This window comes from Juglans regia, chromosome 4 (assembly GCF_001411555.2).
Source record: "Juglans regia cultivar Chandler chromosome 4, Walnut 2.0, whole genome shotgun sequence".
NCBI classification, from domain to species: domain Eukaryota; kingdom Viridiplantae; phylum Streptophyta; class Magnoliopsida; order Fagales; family Juglandaceae; genus Juglans; species Juglans regia.
The window spans coordinates 23,834,695-23,859,124 of NC_049904.1; the positions used below are offsets into that span (position 1 = coordinate 23,834,695).

Below are 24,430 nucleotides of genomic sequence, written 5' to 3' on the forward strand. Positions count from 1 at the left end.
CACAAGGACAGTAAGGAAAAATTAAAAAAACCGATCAAAGTGGTTCCCTTTAATACCGGTTCGGTCGTTTTTGGTTCTTGGGAGCTGAAATTCGAGAACCAAAATCGATTAAAAATTAGTTCGGTTTCGATTTTCATATTTTAAAAATCAAATTGGACGAAACCAAACTGAACTTACTTAAGGAAATTTTCCCTCTTGTAGGCCCAAGTAACAAGCCCACGAGGGGCCTTGGGAAAAAGGAAGGGGGAGCCCAACCCGGCCCAATGATCCTCATCTAAGAGAAGTCACTGAGTCTTTGTGGAGCACTTGACCTATAAGCAAAGCCAACCCGTGAAGTAACCCTCATGCGGGAAAGACGAACGATAGGAATAGATGGAACTCGCCGCCTTGACACACCCCAATAATGCCTAGCCCTCAAGAACCTGTACAAGCAGGTGGACGAGAGATGCGGAGAACCCTCGATCTCCTCACAACAAGTATGGAGAGACTCGACAATGATCACTCACAGACTAAAGTTTAGTCAGGGAGTCATGCCGCATTAATGATGTCACCCGAGGAGCCACGCTGCATTAAAGGATTCTGACCAAACAACAGTAGAAACGACATGAGCTCCATAAAGCAAGGTACGAGGTGTCCTAACCCAAAAACCTCGTATAAAAGTAGACCTCCAGGTACGGAGAACGCTCTCTCATCTCTCTAAACTCTTGCACAAACTACTAAAGAGATATATTGTTTTAAGCATCAGAGACTCCCCATCCTTTACCAAGGCCCCCCTTCTTTGTTTTCTTAAGTGTGCAGGACCCAAGACCTGAATTTTTAGAACTTAAACTAAAGGTGTACGAAACACGACGTTAACAGTGGCGCCGTCTATGAGATCTCTATAGACTTCACGTGCTTTTCGTATGCCTGCGACAATCCTTTCTCAGACAACTTGGAGACAAGAAGAAGCAATATCAACAAACATGGAAGCAAGGCTCGCTACGATGGAGCAACTGGTGGAAAAACTAACTACCGAAGTAGAGACCATTTGAAAAGAAAACGAGACACTCAAAGTAGCCACCAATAGGCCAGAAAATAATGCAGAACCAAGCAACAACTAACACTTGAAATCCAGAAATGCAGGAGGAGGAGGTGACGCCGAGGAAGAAAGGAGGAATATGTAGAGCAAGTTGTGTAATCTCAAAGGGAAGTACGAAGAGATGGCGAAGAGGAAGGGTACGTCATCGTCAATAGACCAGCTTCTCACCAACATTGGCCTGCCTTATAGCAAGGAAGTATTGGCCGTTCCCCTACCACCCAAGTTTCGAGTTCCTCTTATTGACATGTACGATGGGACCAGGGAACCCCTTGAACACCTGGAGACCTTTAAAGCCCATATGACTCTATATGGTTTTCCAGGGGAAGTAGCCTGTAGGGCCTTACCGCTAACTTTGAGAGGACCAACCAGAGAGGATGGTTTAGGTCTCTAAAGCCCAGATCCATAGACATCTTTGGGGAGCTTGCCCGCCTATTCCTCACACAATTGATGGCAAGTCGAAGGAGGAGACGCCCTGCGACGTATCTCCTCACCATCAAGCAGGGGGAAGATGAGGGCTTAAATGCGTATCTGTCTAGGCTCAACAAGGAGTGCATGACGACAGATGACCAAGATGAGAAAATAACTTTGGCGGCACTGCTAGGGGAGTATGGCCTTGGTCCCAGTTCATAGCAGAATTAGCAAGGAGAACTCCCGCCACTTTGCGAGAATTTATGGATCAAGCCGACAACTTTATCAATGCCGAGGATACACTCCGGGCCATGACTAAGCCTAGGAAGAAAGAACTAGAGAAGGCCGATAGAAAGGGAAAGGCATTGGGAAGGAGCAAGGTTGGCAAGAAGACGGAGAAGAAACATGACAATACGAGGGAAGAGGCCCCAACGAGAGGCCTGAGGTTTCGATTCTACCTGGCAACACTCGCAATCCAAAAAGAAGACCTGCTCGCCCCCTAAGAAGTACGATATAGGAGCAATAATCGCTGTTATTGCACCTACCATCAATTCATCACAAATAACACAAAAGATTGCATTTCCTTGAAAGAGGAAAGAGAACAAATTGAACGACCAAGACCATAGTATCCTTTTGACTGGAGACTAGAGCGGGAGAGGAGGAGGAGATCGTGAGAAAGGAGTGCAGAAATGGCCAACAGGCCAAGAAGGGAGGGAAGCTCAAGACAAAGGGTAGTCAAGTGGAGACCACCGCATGGTCACCCCCGCACGCTGCCTCAAAAAGGCCCCTCGTTGGGTGAAATCAGAACCATCGCGGGAGGTTTTGCCAGCGGGGGTGCAACTTCATCTGGCAGGAAGGCGCATGCCAGGCAAGCACGATATCAAGAGGTGAATTTAGCCAAGTATTGTCCTGCCAAACATAGAAAAGGAGAGCCGACCTCGTCATCTCCTTCGACGAGGACGACGAGAAGGGGGTCCTCTATCCTCATGATGACGCATTGGTGGTAACTATGCTAGTTGCCAATTTCACCACTAAGAGGATCCTCGTCGACAGTGGCAGCTCCACCGATATCCTCTTTTGGAAAGCCTTCACCCTGCTGGGGATTGATACAGTCCAACTTCTGCCAGCACCTATGCCATTGAAGGGCTTCTCAGGGACATGGTCCAGCTAGTAGGCACTATCACCCTTTTTGTCTTAGCAGCCAGAGCCCTTGTACAACCTCGACCATGGTTGACTTCTATTGGTCAAAGCCCCCTTATCATACAACGCCATACTTGGTAGACCTACCCTCAACAGCCTGACGGTGGTAACGTCGACCTATCACTTGAAGATGAAATTCTTGACCCCTTAAGGAGTAGGCAAAATTCGAGAAGAGCAAGTCCTGGCACGAGAGTGTTATGTGCAAGAATTGAAGCCAAGGGATGACAGGGTGCATGTAGTCCACCACCTGGACAATGACCACATCCTTTCGCCTCAAGCCGCGATAGACAGAGAAATCCGAGATGAACACCTCAGGAAGGTGGAACCGAATAAAACTTTGAAGTTAATCCCCCTAGACCCAAGCCGTCTAGAAGCTACAACCAGGATTGACAGTGGAATGATGCTCGAAATGATGCATGCCATGCAGCAGTTCCTCACAGAACACGAAGATGTGTTCACCTGGAATCATGGGGATATGCCTGGAATCGACTCAAAGATTATGAATCACCACCTCAACATGGACCCAGAAGCCAAAGGGGTCAGACAAAAATATTGAAACTTCAGTGTCGAGAAGAACACTGCCATTGCCACTGAAGTCAACCTTTTGTTCATGGCAAGCTTCATACGGGAAGCACATTACCTGGATTTTCTGTCCAACTTGGTGCTTATGAAAAAGCAAAACAAGAAATAGAGAATGTGTGTAATCTTCACCGACTTGAATAAAGCCTGCCCGAACGACAGCTTCCCACTACCTCTCATTGATATGATCTTCGACTCCATGACGGGCCATTGCATGATGAGCTTTATGGATGCCTACTCCAGGTACAACCAAATCCGCATGAACCCCGACGATGACGAGAAAACCTCATTCATCACTGATAGGGGATTGTACTACTACTCGGCCATGTCATTCGGGTTAAAAAATGCAGGGGCCACTTATTAGCGGCTAGTCAATATTAACGACTGATCAACCGCATGTTTAAGAATCAGATAGGAAGGAATATGAAGGTCTATGTGGATGATTTGGTAATCAAAAGTGGAGCTCCCGAACAACACCTCTTTGACCTACGTGAAGCCTTTGCAGTATTGCGGTAGTACTAGATGAAGCTCAACTCTACGAAGTTTTTGGGCTTCATGGTTTCAGAATGTGAATAGAAGCTAACTCGAAGAAAGTGGGGGCTATACTCCATATGGCCCCACCTCGAAATGTCAACGAAGTGCAAAACCTCATTGGTCGGGTGGCGGCCCTCACCAGATTCGTATCAAGGTCCACTGACAAGTGCCTACCATTTTTCAAAGTATTATGAAAGGCGTGAACATGGGATGATGAGTGAGACCAGGCATTCGAGGTTCTTAAAAAGTACCTCACTAGCCCTCCATTACTCAACCAACACATATGTGTAGAGACCTTAATCTTGTACTTGTCAATCTCCCTATAAGCAATTTCCTCGGCCCTGGTGCAAAATGAAGAAGGGATCCAAAAGCTCGTGTATTACACCAGATAGGCTTACAGTGGAGCAGGGGCCAGATATCCGCACATGGACCAACTCGCCTTCGCCTTGGTGTAACCACCCGACGATTTCGCCCTCATTTCCAAGCTCAAACAGTGAAGGTCCTCACTGAAACCCCCTTGAAGAAGATCCTACAAAGTTCAGATGCCATGGGTTGCCTGACGAACTGGGAAGTAGAGCTGAGCGAGTTCGATATCGAATACTCATCCCAAAATACTGTTAAAGGGCAGGTGTTAGCAGATTTTGTGGGAGAGTTCACTGGCTGCCCTAAAGAGGTCGAACATGCACCTTCCATGAAGCCTTGGCAGGTCTATGTTGACGGTTTGTCATGCCGGGCTGGAGGGGGAGTGGAGGTGCATATTGTTACAGATATGGATGAGGAGCATGATTGTGCTATTAAGTTAGCATTTAAAATCACTAACAATGAGGTAAAGTACGAGGCGTTGTTCTCTAGTTTAGTGATCGCCAGCTCTTTGGGCATCAAGGAGGTAGAGGTACATGCCAACTCTCAGGTAGTGGTCAACCAAATACGGGGAGAGTTCGCTATGAAGAGCGAAAAATTGAAGAAATATCTAGCACTGATAGAATATGTGCACACCCACTTTAAATACTTTCAAATCCAACAAGTGCCAATGGCTGAGAATCAGAAGGTGGACAAGTTGGCATGAGTGGAGTCCGGCCAAGAAGACTTTCCTATACCAAAACAAACAATGACCAGGATTGTTGAGGTACCTGTCATGGGAATTAAAGTTGTAGAAGTAAAGCTAGGAGCCCCGGAGTGGCCGTTGGATATTATCAAGTATATAGATGCCAGCAAGCTACTCGATGATAGATGGGAAGTTAGAAAGATTAGGAACAGAGCATCATGTTACACCCTATTTTAGAGAGTCCTATATAAGAGAGGTTACTCCATGCCTCTCCTATGGTGCGTCTCGTTTGAAGAAGCCCAACACGTGCTGGCAGAAGTACACGAGGGAATCTACAACAACTACTACAGGGGAAAGGCGTTGGCAGGCAAAGTGAACTACTAGCCTCACGCCCTCCAAGACATAGAAGAATACGTCTGAAAGTGTAGAAAATGTCAAGAGTACTCTAAAGTACCTCATTGCCCGTTAGAGGAATTGACATCAATCACCTCACCTTGGCCATTCACCCAGTGGGGAATTGACCTTCTCTCGGGCAATGGGGGAGTGAAGGTTGTAGTGGTGGAGGTAGACTACTTCACTAAGTGGGTGGAGGCGGAAGCATTGGTAACTATCACAGCAAGCAACATCACCCAGTTTTTGTGGAAAACTATCATCTGTAGATTCAGCGTCCCCCGCATTATCGTATCAGATAAAGGAAGACATTACCGAGACTGGTGCCTAGATTTGGGAATCAAATTTTGATACTTGTCTCCTAGACATCCGTAGTCCAACGGGTAAGTAGAAGCAACCAACAAGATATTGATGGGAATACTTAAAAAGAAACTCAGCGATAAAGAGGGCACTTGGGCAGAGAAACTCGTCGGCGTGTTATGGGCATACCGGATCATAGTGAGGACCCCACGGAAGAAACTCCCTTCCCTCTTGCTTACAGACACGAGGCGATATTGCAGGTCGAGGTTGAGATTCCTACTTACAGGGTACAACACTTGGAGCAAAGCTCCAACAATGAGCGATTAGAAGAGCATCTTGACTTGCTAGAGGAGGTCAAGCTTGAAGCAAAAGTGAGGACGACCATAAACAAGAGGAGAGCGGAACAATGTTTCAACAAACAAGTACGTCCAAGGGCGTTCAAGATAGGCAACCTAGTGGAGAAAGGGACCAGCCCTCCCAATGATCCAACCTCCGTCACAGTGGAGAAAGGGACCAGCCTATCGACTGCCCGATAACTTACTCCCACCCCATCACGGCGAAGAGTGGACCCATCTCCTTAGTTGTCCAATAACTCACCTCTCAGTGGGACCCAAAGGGATGAGTTACGCTCTAAAGTTGCCTTATCCCTCCCATGGTGGAGAGCGGGTCTAGTCTTTGGTTACTCGACACTTACCTTCCCCGTGAGTGTCACAAGTGGGAGCAAGTCCATTCTCAAACTGCCCAGAAACTTACCCCCTCGTAGGGCAGAAAGGGATGAGTTATGCCTTAAGGTTGCTCAATCCCTCCCATGATGGAGAACGGGTTCAGCCTCTCGGCTACTCAACAACATATCCTGACCTCCGCCACAGTGAAGAGTAGGATTAGCACCAGCCTACCCGACACTTACCTTTCCTGTGATGTTTTTTTTTTGGGAATATTGTTTTTTTTCGGGAGGTCTATCAGATTAGGTCCATTACATATAGGTTAGATGTTTTGTCACATAAATAACAAAGGGGGAGATTGTTAATGCAAAACTAGTGTGTTAGCATATACGTGTGAGAAACCTGGTTTCTGTGATTTGTTCTCTAGGGTTAAGGTCACATGATGGATTGTTGGAAGAAATCTAAAGAAAAGACAAGAAAGCGACATTCGCTCTTCAGTGAATTAAGTGAACACCAGACAAAACGTTCACTTGACACTCGCTCGACTAGTCATTCAAGCGAATCTCAGACAGAGACTTCACTCGACTAGTGGCTCGAGGGAACCTCAGATAGAGCTCGACACTTGCTAGAGCAAAAGTCAGATAGAGAGTTCGCTTGGTTAATAGTTCGAGTGAATTTCATATAGAGAGTTCACTCGATACTCACTTTATAGTTAGCTCAAGCAAATCATCAGACAAAGAGTTTGCTCGACACATCGTGAGATATTCGCTGGAGTGAAATACTCGAGAATTGACTTTGACTAGGGTTTGGACTCTTTGAATGATCTACACAACCCTTAAGTACATATAAAATAATGTGCAAGACTTCTTAGGTGTGGAGAGAGGCTAGAGCAAAAAATCATTTTCACTATGTTCTTAAGAGAAAAATCTAAGAAGATTCATTGCACATTCAAGATTGATTTTCTCTTGACAATTACATCTCATTGTACTTTGCTCATGGTTGAGTAGTACTGAGTCAATTGGTGTGGACGTGTTCTTTAGCCTAAAGGGTTTTAGTTACCTGGATGCAGAGATCGAGTTGGTGCTTGTGGTGAAACTATAGAAATGTCGTTGATCTAGAGCTGCTAGGGTGCAAAGATCGAGTGAGATACTTATTGTGTTGCAAGCCGGATTTAGTTACTTCAAGGATTTTGTAACTGTTTCTAAATTGGTTTTAATGAACTCAATTTCTGTATTAGATTTTAGGTGGTGAGTTACACCAGAGTAGTTTTAGATTTTGAAGACGTTTTTCAAATGAGTTTCCACTTCATTACCAAAATTGCTGAGTTGGGTTATTTCTTGTAGTTTGATTCATTGATTAGCTTATTGATTGATTATTAATTTAAATCGTTCAGTAAATTTGGAAAAACACCTATTTACCCTTTCTTGATGTATTTAAGATCTTAGCCATTTTTTAAAAGACTCAAGCTCTCTCAGAGGTCATATAATAGAAAGAACGATGAGATTCATCAATACTTAGAAATATTCTCCATATTATTTTATTATTCCGTTTCATATTTTTGTCTATTTCATATTATTTTATTGATCAGTTTCACTGTTTTGCTAGGTCTGCAAGTTTGTTTTTTTCACATAAATATTTTTCAAATCTTCCAATTGCATGATACATGACCCCTATTTTCCTTAAAAACATCTACTTTTGAATATGTGACTGATTGAAGAGCTCTCCTTACTAGTCTCTAGGGTTTGACAGAATTACTGCATCAATGGAGAAGATTACGCAACACCATGATCCTGGCTACATTAAAATGTAAGAGAATATATTTCATCATGAAAAGGATATCACGCATCAAGACTTGGGAAATTGATAAAATATTTACTGCATCATTATAGGAAAGTCTAGCTATAGTTTCCCATATTTAATATGTAAATACAACATTTTTTTATGAGCATCATCACAATCCTGTGTTCTTGAAGTGGTGCAGAATAGACAGGCTTGTCAAGGGATGGCTTACTGCCACTCTCTCCAAAGAGGCCCTTGGTATTGTCGCAGGCCTCAATACAGCAGCTAAAGTATGGAATGCTTTAGTCCATGCCTTTGCTCACACATCCTCTGGTAGGAGTTTAGCACTTAAACAACGGCTCACCTCCATAAATCGAGGAACTGACTCACTAAGTACGTACCTTCGCAAGTTCAAAACTATTTGTGGTGAACTTGTTGCAATCTATAAATCTGTACCTGACCATAAGAAACCATGGTGGCTTCTCAATGGTTTAGGCAAAGATTATGAGATCTTCACTACCACTATGCTTCGTCCTCCATTCCCCCCATATTCAGAGATTGTTACACTCCTCGAAAGCTATGCTAAGAGATACAAGATGGATACTGCACCATCTGCTATGGTCTTATATGGACAAAAACAAACCAAAAGCAAAAACAATCAATCATCATCTTTCAACTCCAAAGGATGTGGTTTTATTCAAAGTAACCAATCGGGCACTAAGCAAGAAAATATCTCCTCACGTACTCATTAGTCCAATAATGAATATCTTAGCACAAGAACAAGGATGAAGTTGTTTGTTAAATCTGTAACAAGCAAAACCATTCTACAATTAAGTGCTTTAATAGGTTGAATCACTCTTTTACCAAGGATAGTCTGCCCCAAGGCTTTGCTGCCATGAATGTTTCTAAAACTCCAGATCTTGCCTGGCATCTCGACACTGGTGCCATGGACCATATCACTTCAAGCCCATGTAATCTTGACAACTTGGTTTCTTATCATGGATTTGATAGTGTAATGGTAGGTAATGGTGATACTCTACCTATTATGCATATTGGTACAATAATCATTGAGACTAGTAATTCTCCACTTAAACTCAATGATGTTTTTGGTGGTTCCTGAGCTTAAAAAGGATCTTCTATTAGTTAGCAAACTGACCATAGATTATCCACTAATTTTTTAACTTGATGGTCCTGGTTTTGTTATAAAAGACATGATCACACTGCGGGAAATAGCATGGAGACGGAAGGAGAAGGGACTATATATTTTTTATGGCCTACCACCTAGAAGTGATCACCATAGAGAAGCATCCACTTTCATTTCAACTCGTTTTCGTAAAGTGAGGAAAGAGTGTTGGCATCAGCATTTAGGACACCCTCATACTCGCATTCTCGAGCATTTTCACTCTTCAAAGCTGATCAACATCACTCCTAATTCATCCTTTTCAAATATTTGTATAAGTTGCCAGATGGGAAAATCCTGTAGACTTCCTTTTTTGTAAACAAACAATAAAGCAACTTCTCATTTTCATAAGATTCATTATGATTTATGGGGACCAGCTCCTGTAATGTCTAGAGAGAAGTATCTCTACTATGCATTTTTTGTTGATGAATTAGGCCTCAACATTCTCTTTCATGCCAAACTCCCACCTCGATTCTGGTTGGATAGCTTATCTACTATTGTGTTCTTACTCAACATGCTACCTACCCCAACTCTTGCAATGGACTCTCGTTTTTTTCATCCCTATGGAAAGCAACCAGATTATGGTACTTTTCGAGTCTTTGGTGCAAGATGTTTTCCTTATCTTGGTGAGTATCGTCAGAACAAACTTGAACCCAAGTCTCTAGCTTGTGTTTTTCTTGGCTATAGTAGTAAACATAAGGGCTACAATTGTTATATCCACTTACAAATCATGTCTACCTATCACAACATGTAGTTTTTTATGAGTCCATCATGCCTTATATTGAACCTACTCGTCTTTATGAACCTCATCAATTTGAAGGGGAGATTTGCTCCTTCTCTAAATGGTAAGAAAATGATGAAGATGGAGCTATCCCACCCATTGCCAATACGCCTCCCTTTGCATTCGCTCCTCCAATTGCAAATCTCTCTAAGATCTAATATGAGAGCTCACACTTGGCTACACTCACAAGCTCTACTACCATCTGCACCTACACCTCTACTACCATCTGCTTCACAAGCTCCTCAACATCCCATTCTTACCAGGTTCAAAGCTGGAGTGTGAAAGCCCAACCCAAAATATGCACAGCTTCATGTTGCTAACCATATTCTATAAGTAGAGCCTAGATCATCACTGTAGCCAAACACCATCTGGATGGTCCACTGCTATGGTTGAGAATTGGTTGCCCTTGATGCCAACAAGACGTAGACCTTTGTCCCACGAAAACCCGATATGGACGTTGTTGGTTGTCAATGGTTTTACAAAGCCAAGCTGTAACCTAATGGCTCCCTTGAACGTCTCAAGGCAAGCCTCGTAGCCAAAGTATTTAATCAGGTAGATGGAGAAGACTTCACAGAGACATTCTCCCTTGTTATTCGAACTGTAACCAATCGAGTTATTTATCCATTGCCATTATTAAACACTGGGAGTTTAGATAATTGGTTGTAAAAATTGCTTTCTTGCATGGCTTCCTAAGTACTCATCTGTACACAGGCCAACCACCTAAGTACTCCTCTTTACGGTCTTAAACAAGCTCCTCGCGCTTGGTTTGATCGCCTAAGTGACTTTCTGCTTCAACTTGGTTTTTTTTGTAGCATCACTAATCCTAGCCTTTCATTCACAACTCTTCACATTGAATCCTTGTGCTCCTGCTTTATGTTGATGACATGATAGTCACTGGAAATAATCTTGGGCATATCAATTGGCTTATCTCACAGCTTGGCAGGCAATTTTCTATCAAAGATCTTGGTTTTTTTACATCATTTTCTTGGAATAGAAGTCCACAAGATCGGCCAAGACTTGTTCTTATCTCAACTTGGCTATGCTCTCGATCTTTTGACTCAGTTTGACATGTATGCATGTAAGCCTATCTCTACACCAATTCCCTCAAAAGGACGAGCTCTTCTTGCATTCAATGATCTCTTTCTTGGCCCTACGAAGTATCAAAGCATTGTAGGGGCCTTACAAACCCCAACTATTGCACACTTCCAGCTTGATAAAAGAATTTTGCGATATGGCACTGCCAAGCTCGGTTTGCAAATCCTCAGTAACAATACTCTTGACCTATATGGTTTCTCAAATGCTTGGGCCGGATGTCCAACCACACAAAGGTCTATGTGTGTGAGGCCCAGACCCAAACAAAGCCCAACCCCAAAAAAAACAAAAAAACAAACGACACCGTTTCGTAAGTTTTTTTTTTTATCCCTTTCATTAATTCTTGTTCCCCGATTCTTCCTCCCGCAGTTATCTCTCCCACACGATTCCACGAAGTCCCATTTTCCCAACTTCCCTTTTTCCGTTGCTTAATCACATTCACTTTCCCTCACACACAGCAAAAATTCTCTCTCTCTCCCTCATTTGTGCGCCGGTCAGAGAATATGGTGCTGCACGCCGCCGCTCTTTGCTTTTTGAGTCTTGGCCGCTGACGGTTCCCACCGCCTAAACAAAGCTGGTAAGGGCTTTGCCATTTCCACTCCCCGCTGTTTGTTTTCACTCACGTACACACACCCCAATCCACTCACTGTCTGTTTTTCACTCACGCACACACACTCCTATTCACTCACTCTCTGTTCTCACACACGCTGATCCTCACGCCCAAATCCTTCTTCACAGAGAGCTTCTCCCCGTTGTGTAGCACCACCTACGGTCAGTGTCATCGCCGACTCTCCCCTTCGTGCACATGGCCACAATGGTAACTGCCGCTCTCTCTGCCTAGCTCTTTTTCTCTTTATTTTATTTTTCCCTCTATTTTATGTTCCTCTTTATTTCCTCTCAGTCATGGACTCCCTCTCTTTCTCTAGGATTTAGACAAAAACAGAATTGGGCCGTGAAAAAATTAAACCACCGGAGATAACCCTTGCAAGGTGATTATTTAAACTTTTGTTTTGAGCTCTCTGATCCTCGGTTGTTTTTGGTTTCTCATTCATTCCCACATGTTTTAAATTCTAGATTCATCGCCTCGATTACTATCGTCATCGTATCCAATGGAAGGTGGCATTGCACAACCCTGTTCGAAGTGCTGCAAGGTAATGTTCTGCCTAATATCAGCCATGGCGATACTTTAACCTGTGATTTAATTAAATTTAACATCACTACCTTATATCACAGGACGTTTCCAACACCCTAGACAGTGTTGTTGCGCTCTCTAAATTCCATGGGGTCATCGCACGTGATTAGGTACAATATTCGGAATATTAGGTGCATTTTGTTTTCGACTTTAATTTTGTGACATGAATAACTGGAAATTGTTAGAATTTTAAGTGAGTTAGTTTCGGAAGGGCAAAATCTATAAATGGTATTATAGCTTGTTGGGTTCTGCTTAATATTTCAGAAGTTTTGAATTTGTGAGTTGTGAACGGAGGAGACTTGATATGTATTGTTGTTTTGGTGAGTTGTTGGTTGTCGGAGTTTTAGTGAAGGACTGTTTTGGGTCGATATGGGATTGGTTGGTTTGATGTTTTGGTGTCTAAGGTGGGCATGTGGCTGTCTAGATTGTTGTGCTTAGTTGATGGAGCTGTTATTCGTGCTGTATAGATTGGTATGAGTGGCTAGTTGGGTTGTGTTAGTTGCTGGAAAATGGGTTGTGTTGCTTGCTGCGAGGGTGATGCATTAATTACAAATTATGGGCTTGCTTTAATCTATCATTATAGTCAAGTAGTTATTGTATCGAGTAGTTTTTGGGTGTTTGTGTAGGTTTTTAATATGTCAGTGCTTATTCTTTGTTATAGGTGTTGAAATTGCTAGAGTTCAGACTCAAGTTTTAGACAATTCACTATGACAATTCACTATACTAGACTTTGCATGAAATGTATAGACTGACGTTGACTTATGAAAAATTATGCATGTTTTGTTATGAAATGAGAACTTGGAAAAAATAACCTTGGTCATTTATCTGCATTACTCATGAGGTTCATACAAGGAGAGAAAAACATTTTGTCATGACTAGTGTAGACATGAGTAAGTTTTTGGCATTTAGTTCTTGAATTTTGTAAAGGGAGCAATTATGAAAACCTGAAAATTTGTGCATAGTTTTATGAAGATGCTCTGACTATGTTTGTTTTTAAGTATGTGAGAATGATTTGAATATATTTTGTACTCGGTTTTGTTTTAATATGGCATCTGAAAACCTTTGGCATAACATTATGATTTTGTATCTGATTCTGAATCTGCTTTGCTCTGCTCTGTTTGGGTTGGTACCAACTTCTCTGTTTCTGAGTGCAACCACTTTGGAAACAAAGTGGTTTTTGTGTGATCTTTCCCGTGTGCGCACTCGAGGCTCCGAAAATAATAAGGGGAAGATTCACTTTTGTCTCTGTCCAGTTTGGCCATCGATGATAGCACAACCCTACGACGGGGGTTAAACATAGCCGCTGTTCTTATGTGATGCTTTGATATGATATGATGAAGGTCCTCAGTTTATGCTATGCCAAAGTACTTTGGATTATAAATATTTGAAAGTATTGCTCTATTAATTTTGAAAACATGTTTTGTTCTGCATGCTAACACTGAAAATATTTTATTCTGCATCTTGTACTTTGTAAATGTTTATGTTTATATATTGGTATATGTCATTTGCTTACTAAGTTGTTGATAACTCGTCCCCTTATCTTCATAATATTTTAGATGATTTTGATGACACTGCTAAGAACATGGGCGGGGTTAGCCGTGGATTAATTATTGAGTGCCTAAGAGTACTGTGGTTATGAGGAAATTTTCTTAGTATTGATAATGTTGTTATTATGTTGATCTGATTTGCTGGGAGATTTGTTATTATTATGGAGAATTTGAGGAGTTTTTAATTTATCTTGTTGGGTCATTTCATTGAAAATTTTGTGAGGATGGTAGTTATGTTTGATTGGAATAGGTGAATTCATGTTTATGAAATATTTGGAAATGTTATTTATTTTGTGAGGAGATGATTTTAGGTGTCAGATAGTAACCCTCCAACCATTTTCGGGTACGGGACGTTACAGTCTACTTCTGGTTTTTGTACATTCCTTGGAAGTAACCTCATCTCATGGAGTGCCAAGAAACAAGCAACCATGGCCTGCTCCAGTGCTGAACAGAGTACAGATTGATGGTTGCCACTGCCACTGAGCTCACCTGGGTATCTTTTCTTTTACGTGATCTTAGCATCCCCTTGCACCGTGCTCCTGTACTACATTGTGGCAACATGAGTAACTCTCTATATGAAGATTAATCCCATTCTTCATGCTTAGACAATACATATTGAGCTTGATTATCATTACATTTGTGAAGGTGCTCTTGGCTACTTGGAGAATCGTTTTGTCACCTCTGCAAATCAGCTAGCTGATATCTACACGAAGCCATTGCCCAAGGCTCTCTTTCATGTCTTCTGTAGAAAACTTGACCTTTGTCTTGATCCTCAGCCATGTTTGAAGGGCAGTGAAAGCACCACTACATCAGTGGAGAAGATTACACAGCACCGTGATCCTGACTACATTAAAATGCAAGAGAATATCTCTCATCATGAAGAGGATATCACGCATCAAGACTTGGAAAATTGATAGAATATTTTCTGCATCATTATTGGAAAGTCTAGCTGTAATTTCCCTTATTTAATACGTAAATACAACACTCTTGTATGTAATTACTCTGTAAATACAGTATATAATGAAATGCAAGTCTTCTCTCTATCGCATCCCGTGAGATAGAATTTCTCAAACTTTAAAATTCTTTAAGAATTATTTGATGTCCTTCAGTTCATAGCCATAATAAGTAAAAGAATCAAACAAGCAAAAACTCGGAAGACGAATTATTTGATGATAATTGTAATCAGTGCTAAACTAGTATTTCGATCTCGCTGATGTTTCTCAAGCTTCCCACTGATATTTCGATCCCACTCAGCTCTTTTGGTTTTCTACTGCTGTAAAGCCCCAAATCATAGTACAGAACATGAAGTTATCATAGAATGGAGCTTCCATAACAACAATAAAAGTAATGATTTGTAATATCTTGACTATTTGTGTGTAATCCATAGCCATTTTATCAATAGAAGTTCTTTTTTACCAACTTGATTCCTGCACATGCCAATAAAGGTGCAGTGAACAAACCAATTAAGCAACAACCATAAGCTTTAATTTTCCTTGCGGTTCATTTGGTCACTGGGAATCCAAAAGAAAATAAACTTGGAGAGAAAACTTAGCACCATACCCATTTCAAACCCAGTCTTTATTTGAGAGAAAATTCTATGTTCTTTTACAAGGAGTTCATAGTATCAAACGGATGCATAGGAAAGTCTCAAATAAACAGTACAAGAATCTCTAAAATGAGTAAACATTGAAATTTCTTCCAACATAAACTCACACCTCATTCACATGAGACCTTATTTTAGATGTTTTTTTTTTTTTTTTTTTTTTTTTTTTTTTTTTTTTTTTTTTTTTTCTGGATATGGCTGTTTTATCTTTATAGAATGGCTAGCATAAAAACCCAGAATGGTAAAGAGTTCAGTTCTTGTTCTTCTGACCATCAGCCTTGTCTTCTTCGAGGTCAAAAGCTGAAGCTGGATACGTCCGAGTCAAGCCACTGGGGATCCCAAACACAAGCTTGTCTGAAGAAGGATTTTCAAGATAGATATCGGAAAGTGCAACCCAAATCAGAATCTCCTTGCTCTTCACACCAGTAAGTTTCCTCAGCCTGCCTTTCTCTGCAAAGACGGTGACCTCTGCATCATAAGAGACGACCTTGTTGATTCGCTTGAACTTATGCTCTTTCTTGCTCTTCTGCTTCATCCAAACAAAGCCAGATGAAGGGTCATGCCCCATCTCTTCGATGTCCAGTGGAAGGAGGCCTTTAGGGAGAGAGATCCCCTCTAACAGTTCACGAGTTTTCTGCTTGCAGAGAGCTACCCCATGGTATATCTCTGCCCTGTCTCTGTAAGACTGAATCCCTTGAGATTCTGTAACTTGAGTTGCCATTGCTTTGAGTTTTCTAGTGAGACTGCTGATGAGCGATAAAAGGAATCGATGAGCTTTATATACATGCGTGCATGTTGTAGGTGGCTGTTAGGCATTTATATTAGTTAACTCACTCATCTGCTTTGATACGAAAAGTTATTAGATATATTTTAGAAAAGAGTTGCGGCCAGATATGAAATATTACATCTATCTAGAGAAGTATTATAGTCGTAAAGAGGTCTCATAAAAATAAACTCACAAATTGATATAGTTTCATAAGATATATTAGATTTATATTATAATAAAAATAATTTTAGAACCTAGCGTATCACATGAAGTCACATTTAATTTATTTTTATAAAATTTTGTTGTGGCTAAAACATTTCTCATTTTAGAATAAAATTAGAGCACTACAATCTGATGTTCATTTGTAAGTTCTCTTTTGTAACTCTATGTTGATCAAGCATTTATTGGGTTATAAATAAACAAGAATAAAAAGGGTTAAGAATCAGCTCAATTCAATTATTAAATATGTTATTTGTAAACAGAAAATTATGAACAATTTTCTCAAAAAAAAAAAAAAAAAAATTATGAACGATTATCAAACAATAAAACTCACATAAAATTTATTTCATATAATTTCAATTTTTTATTTATTTAAAATGAGAATATCTCAAGGGAAATGCTATATCTCCCGTTGGGGGCTCTCGTCGGAGATTAGTAGTGTATTTTTTATGTATTTTTTTAAGATTTTTTTATATAGATTTTTTTAATAATTTTAAATATTTTTAAAAAATAAAAAAAATCAGAATATTATTAAAAAATATTTTTTTAATCACAAAGTAAAATAAAAAATCATAAATATGATTTTTTATTTTACTTTGTGATTAAGAAATTATTTTTTAATGATTTTTATTTTTATTTTCTAATTAAGGAAGTGTTTTTAATGATGTTCTAAATTTATTTTATTTTTTTAAAAATATTTTAAAATAATAAAAGATCTATATAAAAAATTACTTAAACAAAACACATAAAATAACACTACACCCCCAACAGAAGCTCCCAACGAGAGTCCAACGGGAGCTGTAGCATTACCCATATCTCAAATATTTAAAAGATGAAAAGAGATACTCGAGTTCTACACATATTTTTCAAATCTTTATAAAATATAACCAAGGTGGACTAGCTTTATTAGTTAGGAAGACTTCTTAATTAGCTAGGCAGCTCTACAACTCATTACTGCTACTAATTCTGAGTAATTTCATTACTTTCAGCATAGGCGAGTGACATGAAAAGTGGCGAATGTTGATTAAAATCTGAAAGGGATCCATCGCGTAGCTACTGTTTGTTTGCTTGTTTTTGGTTTATTAATTAGAATTCTTAGTAGGATCACCCTAGCTAGCTTTGAGGCTAATTAATTGCGATGAGAACCCAAAATTAAATGTTTAACGTCCTTTCTACGGTAGTGTAGGGTTGGTTGAATTGGTTGCGAAACCAATTGTCTTTTAAAATGCTGCAAACCTCTAATTATTTTTTATTAAAATTAATATTTGTAGTCATACAATACTCGAGCGTCATGTATTATTTTTGAAAAAAATAAATAAATATGATATTCACGTAAAAAAAAATTATTTTTTTAATAATAAATTATGCACTCTTTTCAAAAAAAAGTATGTGATACTTACACAATATATAATTATACGTAGCATTACACTTTTTACATACCTCTCCTCATGAATAATGAATCTTCTTGCAATTACAACACAAGGCATGCGTAGCTGCAATTCCATCCATGCAATCGCTTCATTTGATGATCTGGTTTTACATGGTATGAGATTTGAAAAAACTCCAAAACCCACTTAAGATAGTCCACAACATAACTTCATCAGCCACATGTGCTGCTCCATCGAGACGAAAACAATTCGAGCCCGGAGACTTGGTATTTTTTTATTAACTACATAGTAAAATATATATATCTCTAGATTTGATCTTATCAACTTGTTCCTTGAGGTTGTGTAACTTTTTCTTTCAATTAAAATCCTTTATAAGATGCATATTGTTAGGTTGATATATAACTTATAAATGGTGCAATTTGAAAGAAGGGGTAATAGTTTGGTGGGTAGAATGAAAATTTCCTTAATCAAATTGGATGAATTTAGACTCTTAATAGCTTGAGTTTTCGAGGAGTTTTAGGAGAGGTTTGGATAGTAACTGTATCCAAACCTAGCCGTATAAAGGAAAAAATCCAACCCAAAATAGGAGCCATAGCTTGGCAAGAAGAAGTGTAGGATGGGGTAATTTTAGCTTCTTTGTAGGATGGGTTATGTAAAAAGAATGCCGTTTGCATGAACTAAAAGAGCTTTTAAACTAGGGGTGGGCTCCGACACCTATGGAGTTGGAATGCCCACCTCCGACTAGGGTCGGAGGTCAAAATCTGCTCCGACTCCAAGTCGGAGTTCAGAGCTCAGAGCTCCGATCGGAGTTGAAGTGGGCTTGCCCAATTGCCGTACTCATATTGGGCTTGGGCCCATGGCCCAATATCCAAGGCCCAATTTAAAACTCATATTGGCCCACCCCTGTTAAAAAATAAAAAAATAATTAAAAAAATCTAAAATATTGTAAAAAAATAAGTTAAAAAGCTAAAATTTAAATACAATGACTAAATCATGTACAATATAAAAATAGGTGATTTAATGTGTGCAAACGATAAATTTAAATTTACAATACCAAAATATTAATAATGTCATAGATTTAATTCAAATATGAAATAGCCACAATCCTCCGCATCAATCTTGACAGTCCATGCATTTGAGTCGATGACTTAATAGTAATTTCCAATTTTTCTGCATGAAGTTTTATTGATCAGATACACTATCTTTTCATTAGTCATTTAACTATAAACTTCTAAACCATCAAGTTAATATCTGGAATGTATCACTAGGTGTCTTGACATCTTCTATAAAGTAATGCTCAACCTCGAGCCACACTCGAGCAAATGCTTGATCGAACAATCTGTGTGAAGTTTGCACGAACGACACTTGAGCGAATGTTGTCTAGAACAAAAAGACCCAATTTTTCCAAAACCTAAATATTTCAATTCTTAAATTTAGAAGTCTAAAAATAGAAATCGTTGAAATGCAAACAACAAATCATTGAAATGAACAACAAATCATACACATTTCCCAAATTTCAAACCATAACGTGACAATTAAATGATTTTGAAACTGTAAATTCTACAAAAAAACTGAGTGAGTGAATGAGTAAGTACTGAGTGGCTTACAATTTGTAATGAACTCCGGAATGTGGCTCATGGCAGCCTCAAGTGATGGCAGACGGCGGGCGTTGGACCCCCTTCTGAGCGAAACGACGATGTTCCTCTTGAAGTGGAACAATATTGTTTTGATTATGAGATTTTAAAAAAATATATTTCGGAGTCGGAGTTGGAGTCTGGAGCTCGTTACTCTGACTCCGACTTCAATTTCTGAAAACTCCGACTCCGTCAGAGTCGGAGCCTTGTCAGAATTCAATCGAAGTCAAAATTTCAGAATTTTTGCCCACCCCTATTTTAAACATCCAAAATATGGAGACTAGGAAATGTACCACAGGACTTCATGTGCAATAAACGTTGGTAGCCGTAATGACATTTGATTGCTCTTTGAATTCGAAGCTCCATATTCCCAGTCTCAGGAGTCGGATGAATAGAACCTTAACTATTTTATAATATATCTCACAACAAATTAATTTAAGAGTAGTGGATAATAACTACAAAAAGATTAAGTAAATAAATTAGCAAATTGATGTGGTAATTTGATGTACAATGCTTCTACATACAGTCGCTTGAAACAAGCGGTGGGGAGTCGCTAACACCACATCAGCCCAAAAAAAAAAAGAAACTAAAGATGCGAAAGAAGAAAGGAAAAACAACTTTCAGATTTCGTCTAGCTTTCTTCTAAGTGTTCGATCGTCTATATCCCATCGACTCATGCAACCCTACTTTCCTCCTTTACATCCCAGCCAAATCTACTTGATTTGCATCAAACTTTTTGAGGTTCTAGATTCCATGGCTCTCCATTGCCGTTACAGTTCCTCGTAATGGCCATGGGAAGAAGCAAAGACAAAGAAAGCATGTACATATCCGATCTTAAAGCTTTTAACTTTACTTTCATTGATTAGCCAAACAAATAGTGAAGCTTAAAAGCAAGCTAGTGACCAGAGATCCTCCTAAAAGCAAAAGTTGTAGAGACTAAACAAGGGAGGTAGAAAAATGGGGTTCACCATGAGTCTGAATCTGCAACTTCACATAGACATGGTGGCCACCAACATCCTCTCCCTCTACCATCTCTCCTCCACAATTCAAACCTCTGGGAAACCCCCAGCTCCACCTCCTGTCCCTAACCGACTTCTTCACCAGCTCAACACCATACGCTCCACCATCAACCGCCTCACCCACCTCCAACCCACTCCCAATCCAGCCACCAAAGCCGCTGTCGTCACTGCCACCATACCATCAGATCTCCTCCTCTACTCCCTCCTCTCTCCCATCGCCACCTCCTACCACTACCACCCAGACCTCCTCCACCGATTTATGAATTATACCCCATTCTCTCTCTTCCCTTAAGACTCCGACAGGGTGGCCGAGTCCCTCATCCTGCGTGGCTTCCATCCACTCCCTCGTCGCCGATGCTTCTCCAAAACCCACGTAGGTCTCTTTCCCACAAAACCCCACCAAACCGCCTCACCGTGCTGTCGAGGTTTCTTCGTCACTTCGAGGGGATAAACTCGCCGTCTTCGACGGGATGTGCTTTGTTGAAGGATCGAGAGAAGGAGTTCTTGAGGAGGGGGAATGAGGAAGAGAGGAAACACAGAGAGGGAGGGGACTGAAGGAAATGTAGAGAGGGAGGACGACTGAGGAAGAGAGGGAGGGGGACTGAAGGAAACATAGAGAGGGGGACTGAGGAAGAGAGGAAACGGTGCGTTTTGTTTTTTCCACATAAGCATCGTTTATGACTGTATGGGTTGACTGTATTCAACATTTTTCTTTGATATAATATGTTAGATCTATTTTACAATAAAAGTAAATTTACAATCTAATGTATCACATCAAGCCATGTTAATTTGTGGTTTATTTTTATGTGATCTCTTTATGGCTAAAACATTTATTTAAATGATTATGTTTCTTTTCTTAAAAAAAATCAATTTAAATAGAGACCAGCTGTAAATTTATTATTTTCCTTTTCAAACAATCCTTAGGTGTTTTCACATTCAAGTTTCACTAAAAAATGGAGAATTTTATTTATTTTTGAAGTGCTTGCCTCCCCACCTTAAATATAATGAAGTCCGCGTGTTATTATTTATTTATGTTCAAATTGTATAAAGTGTGAGTAAAAAGTTATACGAAAGTTATAGAAAATCGAGTAATGCTAAGTATAATTGTAGAGTACGCAAGTGCTGTACAGTGATTTTGAAAAAGTAGAATTCGTTATTAAAAAATTAAATTTTTTTATATGGATATGACATTTATTTATTTTTTTCAAAGTACTTACACGATTTTTACACACTCACCATTAAAACTATCATTTTTTAAAATAATCTCGACCCATTACTGGTAGAAAGGGAAAACAACTCCTCCACTCATATAGGAGATCAAGCTTTGCCATAATGACCATTATAGATATAATTCACATTGGGGCTATTTTGGAATGGCCAATGCCAAAAGAAGAAGGGGATGCCCGGAGTTACGTGGCGACTCTATAGCTGCACAGAGGAGTCAAATCTGACCAACCTATTCGATAGATAGTTAGAATAATTGAATTTGACTTTGTTAAAATCAGACTCGGATTTGATTTGATTATTAAATGAGTTCATTCGTGAAGATGAAATTATGATCGATTATTAAACCATACAATTTGTATAAAATTCAACTCGACAGTCTCGACTCGTAAGCTCCCTCGTATGTATTGTAATACACGTATATATAATTAACAAAAATATGTTACATACATGTAGCTATTATATGTATATAGTATATTAGATATGAAGCAACAATATATATTGGAAGTATATACATTAACAGATGTAATTTGTGCGCATATATATATATTAGTTATAAATATAATTATATTTGACTAATAAATTAATAAGAATTACAATTTTAATTTATTTCATTACTATCTCAATTATTTATTTGATTTTTTTTTTTTTATAAACATGAAACATTCATTGAACTCAAATAGGATCCTTACAAATAGAACTCTTATCAAGCCAAATAGCTTGACTTACAACTGAAGGACAATATTCCCACCACATAACTACATCATCTACTTCTCATGCATGTCTTGCCAACCTATGAGTTGCCATATCACCCAAACAGTTAACCTGCACCACTTTTGCTTCATGAAAACCCATCAGGAGTCTTCGGATATCTTGTAGAATAAAATCAAAATCAGTTAGAAACTCAAATACATTATTCAAAGCATGAACAAGTATTAGGCAATCTGTTTCCAACAACACGTTTGGAACTCCTTATTGAGCACATAATTGTAATCCCCTTAACAAAGTTGTAGCTTCAATAAACTCTGCAGATGATACTTCCTTTTCAGACTTACTACAAGCCACTATGACATCCCCATTATGGTATCTTAGAATGACCTCAACCCCAGCAGAATTTCTGCACAAAAAATAGCCCCATCAACATTCAATTTCAAAAAACCAAGAGGAGGAGGATTCCAACAGATTCCAACAGCAACACTGTTTATCTTTTTTTTAGAGACATCAAATGCTTGCAACTGCCTGAACTTGTGCTGTAAAGAGAGAGCATTATTGACTACTACATTAAACTGCAAAGAGACATATTCATAAATAAAAATATTTCATCTATACCAAATCCCCCAAGCAATTGCTATAAACCTAGACAACAACTCCTCTGCACCTCTTTCTCGAGCTAAATTTGCCAAATCCCAAAAAGAAATTTCAGAGTCCACATTACCCAGAAGAGGACAATATTCCTCCCAAACCTTCCTCACAACTGGACAGTAAAACAGTGCATGAGCCACATCTTCATTTACTCGAGCACAAACCCCACACTTGTCATCCTCCAACACATGTCTCCTCTTCAAATTCTGACAAGTGGGTAGCAATTCTTTTTTTTTTTTGGTAGCTTCTCATGAACCCAAAATAAAATATCATCTGAACTTACAGAAAAATTCATTTTCAGGATCTGTTGCACCACATTTGGATGGAATAGAGCTCTCAGTTCTTGGACCTTCCACCACCCTGTTTTTTCATCAATGAGAATTTGAACTCTCAAGTTCTCATCCAGCCCATAATCAACTTGTTGAATTTCCAGCAAAGTAGAATTAGGAACCCATTAATCTTTAAAGACTCTTACTGATTTTCCATTACCCACTCTCCACCTACAGCCCCTTGCCAACCCTTGAACAACTTCCCAAATCCCCTTCCAAATATAGGATGAATTAAGGCCAACTTTGACTTCAAATAAGCAGGTATGAGGAAAATACCTGGCTTTATAAATTTTGTAAAGGAGAGAACCCTCATTCTTCAGAATTCTCCAACCTTGTTTGGCTAGAAGAGCCAAATTAAATAATCTTAAGTCTTTAAAACCCATGCCTCCTCTAAACCTTGAAGTGCAAAGTTTCTTCCAACTCACTCAATGAATTTTATTTCCTTGAGCTTGATTTCCCCACCAAAATTTAGCCATCATCATCTCTAACTCAAAAAATAGCTCATAGCATATGTCAGAATAGACATTGCGACGGCCTTTATAAGTACCTCCCGACCCCCTTGTGACAACAAATTTCCTTTCCACACCTGTAATTTTTCCACAACCTCTTCTTAATACCTGAGAATGCTTGTTTTTTGGATTTTCTAACCATAGCTGGTAAACCCAAATACTTTTCATATTGTTGGATATAGCTGCCCCCCAAAGCTGCATAATCTCATTTTTAAGCTCATCATTCACATTCCTACTAAACACCATCGAAGTTTTGTCTTTATTAATACATTGACCCGAAGCCCTCTCATACTTGTGCAATAAAGAATGAATCTTGATATTGGTAGTGACATTAGCTTTACAAAAAATCACACTATCATTCGCAAACAACAAGTGATTAATCCTAGGGGCTCCTCTACAAATTCTAACACCCTCCACTACATCTCTTCCAACTAGTTCCTTTAACAACGAAATCAGGCCTTCAGTACACAAAAGAAACAAATAAGGAGATAAGGGGTCTCCTTGCCTGAGTCCTCTGCTTGGAATTATAGGTCCTTTTGGGCATCCATTAACAAGCACTGAAAAGGAGACTGTCCTAACACACTGCATTACCAAATTTACTAAGCCTCTA

At 39.5% G+C, this 24,430-nt stretch overlaps 1 protein-coding gene and 1 long non-coding RNA gene across 3 annotated transcripts; one reads left to right on the forward strand and one right to left on the reverse strand.

Annotated features, from left to right (window-relative positions):
- The first annotated feature begins 11,390 nt into the window (after positions 1 to 11,390).
- On the forward strand, positions 11,391 to 14,808 carry LOC108990188. Of its 2 annotated transcripts, none has more exons than XR_001995947.2 (7): positions 11,391 to 11,605; positions 11,767 to 11,845; positions 11,930 to 12,017; positions 12,103 to 12,179; positions 12,262 to 12,330; positions 14,079 to 14,260; positions 14,413 to 14,808. It is a non-coding gene; the product is annotated as an uncharacterized LOC108990188 (long non-coding RNA). The 2 variants fall into 2 exon arrangements; XR_001995946.2 differs by having other exon boundaries at positions 11,399 to 11,605; positions 11,955 to 12,017.
- Positions 14,809 to 15,620: 812 nt separating this feature from the next.
- On the reverse strand, positions 15,621 to 16,091 carry LOC108990219. The gene has a single exon (XM_035689249.1). The coding sequence runs from the start codon at positions 16,089 to 16,091 to the stop codon at positions 15,621 to 15,623; it is 471 nt and encodes a 156-aa protein (XP_035545142.1).
- Positions 16,092 to 24,430: the final 8,339 nt, after the last annotated feature.